The 9,478-nt window shown below is 39.5% G+C and overlaps 1 protein-coding gene across 2 annotated transcripts in view; it reads left to right on the top strand.

Moving 5' to 3' along the window:
• The window catches only part of Abca5 (ATP binding cassette subfamily A member 5), a 97,332-nt gene that overhangs the window by 83,938 nt on the left and 3,916 nt on the right, over window positions 1-9,478 (top strand). For both annotated transcript variants that reach the window (XM_008843221.3, XM_029568369.1), the window contains 7 exons: window positions 3,827-3,953; window positions 4,225-4,342; window positions 4,438-4,529; window positions 6,165-6,340; window positions 6,906-6,981; window positions 7,100-7,194; window positions 8,163-8,282. In XM_008843221.3, coding sequence (XP_008841443.1) covers window positions 3,827-3,953; window positions 4,225-4,342; window positions 4,438-4,529; window positions 6,165-6,340; window positions 6,906-6,981; window positions 7,100-7,194; window positions 8,163-8,282 — 804 coding nt within the window. The remainder of the gene's footprint in view (window positions 1-3,826; window positions 3,954-4,224; window positions 4,343-4,437; window positions 4,530-6,164; window positions 6,341-6,905; window positions 6,982-7,099; window positions 7,195-8,162; window positions 8,283-9,478) is intronic.

Below are 9,478 nucleotides of genomic sequence, written 5' to 3'. Positions count from 1 at the left end.
TCCTGGGTTTCAGATTACAGAGCCTGGATTCCTGGAAACCATGTGACCCTGACAGTTGCAATATCACCCTAGGCTCAAGCCTGTCTCCAACATCTCCCCCTTTTTTTTATTTTTAAAGGTGAGGTATATAGCATATTGATATCAGTCCAAATACATCAAGGCAAAGTACAATGGCTCAAGGGGGTTATTGTGTCAAGAGTTCCCTCTGTCAAGACGGCAAAAGCAGGTTGTGCTAACTCCATGCCAACCAGTGGGAGTCGAGATTTTTTGCCTCGGCATTGTTGTCCCCACCTCAAGGGTCACCCAGCATAATGGACTGTGCCTGTCTTAGGTTGTCCCATCTGTCGGGATCTTACCTGTCATTGACCCTCAAAGGGTGGGTCCCTTTGTGTGGTTTGGCAGAAGGAGAGGAAGTACATCCAGTATTGGCTTGTTTAAAGGCCTCCTCAGGGGTTAAGAATTTGTTGAAAACCGTCAGAGGCCAATTATAGGTTGGTAAGGGCAAGGAACAGTGGGTCCTTGCTTTCAGAGACATGCCTGGCAAGATCTGGAGGCAGGACAACAGCTAACTGAACAAGAGAAATACGATTTTTAACAAAATTAAGGAGACCCTTGACAATACAGGGTCCAAAAATCAGAAGAGTTAGTATACATCTGTAGGTCAGGGAACCATTGGCCAAGGGGTGTAGATTTTTACATGGCCTCCTTTTCATTGGCTACATTAGTAATCTGTCAAGTTAGGTTGATGGGTGAGTGGGGGTTAACAAGAGTTGCTAGAGCTTGAGAGTTAATACTGATAACATAAACAATAAGGAACATAGACAAACGTTTTCCTCTAGATTGAGGACTTAGCTAATGTCTCTGTTTGCAGAGAGAGATGTTCAAGTTCTCCCCAGGTTGGTGGCTTTTATGGTCTGTGAGATTGGTCTCTCGGTGATTGAGAGGTGTGCTGCTTCCTCCAGGGTCAGGGCTGCCATCTCTGGGGTCAGTGGTTGTGGAGGGAGGTTTTCCGTCGCAGGCAATTCTGATGTTTTGAGCTGGGATCTAAATGGGGGCTGGAACATTATCTGAAAAGATACAAGCATAGCCTCGCCCTTGCATTAACAACAGGTGTCCAGATCTTGTTAGGGCAGGTGCGAGACCAATGACCCTGTCCTCTGCAGGCCCAACATTTGCCTTTGTCCATCTCGGCCTGTGGCTGTTGAGCAACCAGTGCCTCAGCGAGAGCTGTGGCATGAGCTCGAGCAGTCCCACATCCCGACAGGCTAGAATCCATTCATCAATGAAGTCAGAGAAAGGCTAGCCTGTTTTTGTATCAATCTGGTCAATTTGGTATCCTCACGAGTTGGCATACTTTGGAAAGCATGGAGAGCACAAAGCCACACTTGTTTAAAGTAGCAAGGAGGTCCCTGTGCCTGGGCTTGTGGGGTTTTAAAATTGCCATGCCCTACAAAGGTGTCATATCCAATGTTTTGAACATTGGCATTTTTATTGTGTTTTTCCTGTTGTTTACACTCATTTTGATAGCCTTCCATAAGAGAAAATCACCTCCCTGTAGACAGGCATGGGCAATATTCTGCCAGTCATAGGGAGCGTTGGCCGCATGGCTGATTTTATCTAATAACTGACCAAACCAAGGGTAATGAATGCCATAGTCCCTGATTGATGGTAACCAGGAAAAACTGTGGAAAATTACCCATTGTATCATAGGAGAGAGCCTAGGCGGCAGGGACTTCCAGTCCTCCTCTGGAAGGGAGGGGTAGATGGACTGGGGGAAAACTTCCTTAGAGCTAGTGCAAGATGGCGGAAAGGAGCCATCGCCCCATAATGGCGGAGCCGAGGCTGCCTTCCCGTTTTTCATCAAAGCCAATACAAGGTGGTGGAGGGTAGCCACCACCCCATAATGGCAGGGCAGGGGCAATCTTGACTTTCTGTTTTGTATCAGGGGGACCCTCGGACCCTAATTTGTCACTTTTTACCTCATTATCAGCAGTAATCATTTTCAAATCAGAAATCAGTTAGTTTGGTTTGACTAGAAATGCCTGGGACAGGCCGTCCCCACTATCCTGTTGCTTTATTTGTTTATCTGTGTTTTTTAGTATGAGATTATTCTGCTCAGGGGCATTGGGGGAACTCCCTGAAGCAAGGCCAGAATGGCAGTCACAGTGGGGTAGAACAACCCAGATAATGGACATCCCTCCCTGACTTCTCTCTTTCTGGCCATGAGTAGCACACGAGCCCATTGCTCCAGATCCCAACAGCAGGAATCTATAAACCAAGGAGCAAGAGCTAGCACTTTATCTAATACCTTTGTTACTTCCTTCTCTATTACCCTAATTTTCCTACTCCTGAGGAGAGAAACCAGTGCAGCAGCACAGAGGCCGGCAGCAGCTGGATAACTATTCCCCATACTGGAGGTCACTCACCCTGCAAGACATACCCAAAGGGGCTCAGGAACTGTTCAAGGAGATGATCGGCGAAGACAGGAGCAGTATGCCAAACCAAAGACAGCGAGCCAGAAGAATGAAAGCAGCGAGCACCCACAGAAGAATCGCTGGCAAAGAGGGCATCAGGAGCCCAAAGTGTTCCCAAGTGTTACAACCTCGTGGGGTCGGGCTTTTCGAGCCCCACACTGGGCGCCAGCTGCGGTCACCGCCAGTGCTGGCTGCTCCTCTGTTCTCGTGGGTGCCGCTCCTTTGTTCTCACAGGCGTCGAGGCTGCCCCTCCACTTGCCCTGGGCTGAGGCCGCTCTTCTGCCTCACCTTGTGCTGAGGCAGCTCTTCTGCTTGTCCTGTGCTGACTCCTGTCATCGCTGCTTCTGCCCCATCCTGGACCCCAGGGCTGGTGAGGAGACTGTGTCAGTGGAGCCGCATTCAGACACAGGAGACCAGGTTCAGTGACACAGGTCTGCTTTATTGCAGGAAGGCACAAGCTTATATAGGGGTAATGGTCCAATCACAGCACAGCAAGTAGGATACCTTATTAGCATAACAGATTTAGCATCCTATCACAGTACAGCAAGTAGGATACCTTATTAGCATCATCCTATTAGCATAACAGACTTAAGGTCCTATCACAAAATAGCGGGTAGGATTCCTCATTAGCATACTGGGTTTCAGATTACAGAGCCTGGATTCCTGGAAACCACATGACCCTGACAGTTTCAATATCACCCTAGGCTCAAGCCTGTCTCCCACAATTTACTTCTTCACCGTCTTCTTATTTACATTTTTCTTTGCAAGTACTTCGTTTGCTTGTCGTTAAAGCTGGTATTCCTTTGGGTTCTTGCTTCAGCTCTGTCTACTCTTTCTACACAGTTTCACGTATACCTAGAAGGTAATTTCTTTGGGGACAATGTGCATATTTTTTATTTTTACATTTTTAAAGATTATTCTTATGTGTATATGTATGTCTGTGTGAGTGAAAGCCATGTAGGTGTGGATACCCAGAGACTAGAAAAGGGCACTGGGCCTCTTAGAGCTGGAGTTACAGGCTACCTGATGTGGGTGCTGGGAACAAGTGCTGGTCCTCTGGAAGAGCAGCGTGTGCACTCTTACTGCTGAGCCATCTCTTTAGCCCCTGTTCTTTATTTTTCTGTGGAATAACACCTAAATCTACTGCTCTTATATACAGTGTTGAGTACGGGATTGGATTTGGATGGCATTTAAATGCTAACAGTCAGTGAAAAGCACCATTTGTACTTCTGCTTTTCAGAGGTAGCACTAGATCTCTTGTTGACGTGCTTTTAAAATGTTTTTCTCCATGCGGTGCCTTTATTTTTTAAATTATTTTAGTTATTTAAACTCTACTATTTGTGTATACTTAGGACCCTCAGACCAAAGACCAAAAATAAGAAGTTTCTGGAACCACCAATCATTGAAGATGAAGATGAAGATGTCAAAGCTGAAAGACTAAAGGTCAAAGAGCTAATGAGCTGCCAGTGTTGTGAGGAGGTAATTTATTTTTCACCACTGTCATATTAATTTTGAAATGGTAAGTTAGCAATGCACAAGAATTAATAAGAAACATTTTCTTTGCATATGAATGTGTGTGGAAAAAACATGGAAAAATGTTTTGTCACTTCAGAAAAAAGCCATGATTTCAATCATTAGTGAAAACTTATTTATACAGTACCCCCTTATATGTGAATATAGTTGCCAGGATATGGGCTGTGAAATGATAGGTACCTGTTTCATCTCTTTTAAAAAATCTTTTGCTTATTAGAAGCCAGCCATTATGGTAAGCAGTTTGTATAAAGAATATGATGACAAGAAAGATTTTCTTCATTCACGGAAAGTAAAGAAAGTAGCGACTAAATACATCTCTTTCTGTGTGAAAAAAGGTTAGTATTTAGGTTTTCTTCTTAAATAAATTTTTCAGAAGAATAATTTCCATTTTTAGTTTGATTTGAATATGATTTTTTTCTGATTCCTATAGGAGAGATCTTGGGGCTGTTGGGTCCAAACGGTGCTGGCAAAAGCACAGTTATTAATATCCTGGTTGGTGATACTGAACCGACTGCAGGCCAGGTATGATGCACAGCAGGTGTGGGTCATGTCTCCTATATCTTGAAGTTTTAGTTAAGTTATAGGTTCATTAGGAATTTGGTGCTCAATATTTCATGTGTTTTTAGTATTTTCAGTATAGCCGGATGAAACTATCATCTTTTGGTCATCTGTGAAAATAATACACATGGTGAAATTTTCATCCATGCATACAGATACACATATATTTCTGCTTTTATGATTATTTACATGCATGATTGATTTATCTACCTACTTTAAAAATATTTTACTTATTTTTGTTTTATGAGTATTGCCTGCATGTATTTAAGTGCACCTTATTGTGCAGTGCCCACAGAGGTCAGGAGAGGGTGTTGGATGCCCTGGAACTCGATTTATGGCTGGTTGTTAGCCACCATATGAGTGCTGGGAATAGAACCCAGGTCCTCGGCAAGCGCAGCCAGTGCTCTTAAGCACCGAGCCACCTCTCCAGCCCCTATCTACCTCAGACAGTACTGTTGATTTCTGGAGTGGCTAGTGTCTTGACACTGCCATTAGTCTTCAGTTGTAATCCTGCCACTTACCACTTGCTAGAAACTTCTGAAAGCTATCCCAGTGTTGTCCGTGTTGTCCGTTTCTTTATGCCAGCTATGTAGTTTCTTTGCTTTCCTAGAGAATACCAGGCATAGTCTTTTCTTTGAGATTTTTGCCTGAGCTGTCTCTTGGGTTGATTATACTTTTTCCCCTAGAAATTCAAATGACTACTTATACTTATACTCAGTGAAGGCCCGTGGTGACTGTAATTAAAATTGTGCCTTGCCTTCCTACCCAAGAGTGTAGTATTGCTCTGACTTAGCTATATATGTTCTTCCATCATTAAAAAATAGTAAAAATCTGACCAGATGTTACCCTGGCTGATGGAAGGAGTCGGAGTGAATTTTTGATTACCTCCTTCACAATATAGATTACAAAAAGATGCTTACTAAAAATTGGTACTGAGTTCAATAATATATAATTATATTAATTCAACTGTGAACCTAGAAACTTGCACCCACTTGTGAAAGAGATGTACTCTTGCTCTGGAGTGTGTTACTGAATATGTTAAAGTTGTAATGAAATGCTTCTTCTAATCATGTAGTTATTAAAAATTTTAAAAAGTATAATGATTAAAAAAATAATAATTCTTCAAAGCATAAAAATTTGCTCCTTAATAATTAGTAGATGTGAAAAACATTACCATTGAAATCTACCTGATGACTTTATATCCATGCTCAGATGCCAAGGAGCTCAGAAAGTAATTGACTGTGACTAGTAATAATCTGACATATAGAGATTAGAAACGCATGTGCAAACATCTTAATGTCAATTGCATTAAAATTGAATTTTTCTGCATGAAACACTGTATTTTAATAATGAAATGGAGATCTTTTTAAACATTAAAACCTCATTTAATTTTATATCTTACAGGGTTTATACTGAGTACAATATTGTATAACTGTAATAATTCAACTGTAAACCTAAAAATGTAGAGCCAATTTTGTAAGAGATGCAGCCTAGCTCAGAAAATTGTAACTGAATATGTCAATGCTGAGGTAATGAAATGCTTCTTCTAAGTATGTGGTTATTAAATAATTTTTAAAAATTGGTTTTGTATTTTTGTAGATATTTCTAGGAGATTATACTTCACATTCAACTGAAGATGATGGCTCTGTTAAGTGTATGGGTTACTGCCCTCAGATAAACCCACTGTGGCCAGATCTTACACTGCAAGAACATTTTGAAATTTATGGAGCTGTGAAAGGAATGAGTGCAAGTGACATGAAAGAAGTTATAAGTCGGTAAAATGATTGTTTTTGGATTGCTTTTGCTTCTTGGGGGGAAAAGATTTACATTTCACAGATTTTCAATTTTAGAATAAACATTTTTGTGGTTTATAATTTTCATAGAAAAATTATTACTTTCATGTATTTACAGAATTATACATATAAGACTATTTTTGCATTTCTAATTACAGAAAGAATTACTCATAATAAAAATTAAGTGAATCATTTTATCATGACAATTTATGTAAAATGATATAAATTGGGGGCTGGAGAGATGGCTCAATGGTTAGGAGCACTGCTTGCTTTTGCAGAGGACCTGGGTTCTGTTTGTAGCACCCACCTAGCAGCTAACAACCATCTGTAACTCCAGTTCTAGAGGATCTGATGCCCTTTTCTGGCCTCTGTAGGCACTGTATGCATGTCATGCACATACATATAAAATTAAAAATCTGAAAAATACCTCCTTAAAAAGTAAGAAAATATAGAAATTGCTGGGTTTTGTTATTTATATTAAATGTCAAATAACTCTTCACACACAATTATAATTATCTATATTAATACAAAATTGGCCATTTTTCAGAATAACAAATGCCCTTGATTTGAAAGACCATCTTCAGAAAACTATAAAGAAACTACCTGCAGGAATCAAACGAAAGGTACTTTTCATTAGACAGCAAATACCTCTGTTTTATTGGTTAGTCCTTGTAGCTGTCTTGATAGACTTCCTTATAGGGAAGCCTTATTTGTCCACCTCCTCTCTTTCTTTCCATCTAGTTATGTTTTGCTCTCAGTATGCTTGGGAATCCTCAGGTGACTCTCCTGGATGAACCATCCACAGGTATGGACCCCAAAGCCAAACAGCACATGTGGTGAGTATGACACTGATAACACTTGAGGCAGTACATTACCTTGTACATTAGTATAAAGAAGTAGATCTTTTCACTTTAACTAGTAACTTTTTATTAGTAATGTGTATAATAGAATAGCAATTAAAAATTGAGTATTTCTGTTTGAAAAATTTTATCATCTTTCTTGAAATATACATAATTTATATACTATAAAACAGAAATGAATATATCAGTGATCGTTAAATAGTTCTAGAGGTGGAGAGATGACTCAATGATTAAGAGCACCTACTGCTCTTGGACAGGACCTAGGTTCAGTTACCAGCATCTACATGGTGACTAACTTCTGTCTGTAAGTCCAGGTCTAGGGTATCTGATCCCCTTTTCTGGCCTCCGCAGATACTGCATGTCCTTGGTGTACTTATTTCCTGGTAGGCAAAGTACTCAGACCCATAAAATAAAAATAAATAAATAGATAAATCTGAATAGGTTTTAGAAGATTTTTTTTCCTATTCATTTAACAGTAAATTATCTTTCTCATGATACCGTTTTGAATTTATGTTGGAATTCTTTTTGGTAATTTAAAGTATTAATTAATTGAATCATTTTTTGGTCCTTGATTTCCATGTTTATAGAGTTTGATTTGGAAATTTGTTAATATTTTCTTATGTGTATATGGCTGTTTTTCTTATATCACACAAAGCATTAAATTTCATAACACATTGATAGTCATTTTCTTCCTTCCCTCCCTCTCTGCTTTTGTTTTTTGTTTTTGGTTAGTGCTAGGGGTTAATACCAAGACATTGTACATTGTAAGCAAGTGATTTATGTCTGAGCTATTCCCCAGCCTGATTATTAAACAGAACAACCATAGTTGGGTAGGCTATAATAGCTTATATAAATTGGGTAAGTTCGAATCAAATAGATTTTGAAAAACTTATTTCCATTAACAAACAGATGTGTTTTTCTTAATTTTTATTTATGTTTTGTAGGCGAGCAATTCGAACTGCGTTTAAAAACAAAAAGCGGGCTGCTATTCTGACTACTCATTACATGGAAGAGGCAGAGGCTGTCTGTGATCGAGTGGCCATTATGGTGTCTGGGCAGTTAAGGTAGATGTTTAAACAGCATACCTTTTAGAGAAAGCAAGTGAGGGTAGATTTTGAATGTGTTCTTTTAAAAAGCTTACAGAAATATACATTGATATGAAATGTCAAAACATATTTCTCTGAGCTTTTAAAATCAGTTTTCTATAGATTTACTTGACAATCTCTAATTTTTAAACATTATATCCAGCTACTTGTATTTAGATATTTTAGTCATGATATTTGTTATTTAAAAAATATGGGGCTGGAGAGATGGCTCAGCGGTTAAGAGCACTGACTGCTCTTGCTGAGGACCTGGGTTCAATTCCCAGCACTCACATGGCGGCTACAAACCGTTCTTGACTCCAGTTCCAGGGGAATCCAAAGCCCTCTTCTGACCTCCACGGCATTGGATGACATGGGTGCACTCACTTATATGCAGACAATACACTCATATACATAAAATAAAAATAATAAAATATTAAAAATAAATATTAGGTTATTTAAAATTAATTGCCCTGGTTTTGGATTATAACAGAAAGTATAAAAAAATCTGAGTTCATATTTACATAAACAAATAATTGAATAAATAAATGTTGTCAAAGTAACAGTTTTCTTTAGAGAATGATTCCAAGTAATATATGTATATATTGTTCCCTCAAAGGAAGCTTAATCTCCTCTAGTCTCAAATTTATGCTGGGTTTAACTGGTCTCTTAAAAACTTGAGTAAGGAGGGACTGGAGAGATGGCTCAGTGGTCAAGAGCACTGACTGCTCTTACTGAGGACCCGGGTTCAATTCCCGGCACCCACATGGCGGCTACGAACCGTCCTTAACTCCAGTTCCAGGGGAATCCGAAGCCCTCTTCTGACCTCTGAGGCATTGCATGACACGGGTGCACTCACATACATGCAGGTGATACACTCATACATATAAAATAAAAATAATAAAATTAAAAAAGAAATCAGTTGGGAGAAAGCTTTGACAGCTCTTTTTAAAATTAAAAAATATTTTATTTATTATTTTCATTTTATGTGTATGTGTGTATTGCCTGCAAGTAGGTAAGTGCACCTGTGTCATGCAATGCACCTGGAGGACAGAAGAGGCCATAGGATCCCCTGGAACTGGAGTTACAGACAGTTCTTAGCTGACATGTGGGTACTGGGATTTGAACCTGGGTCTTCTGCAAGAACAGCCAGTGTTTATTTTTTTTTACTTTTACAA

Source organism: Nannospalax galili, unplaced genomic scaffold, assembly GCF_000622305.1.
Source record: "Nannospalax galili isolate Female #2095 unplaced genomic scaffold, S.galili_v1.0 scaffold781, whole genome shotgun sequence".
Taxonomy (NCBI): Eukaryota; Metazoa; Chordata; class Mammalia; order Rodentia; family Spalacidae; genus Nannospalax; species Nannospalax galili.
This window is presented reverse-complemented; position numbering and strand designations above follow the sequence as displayed.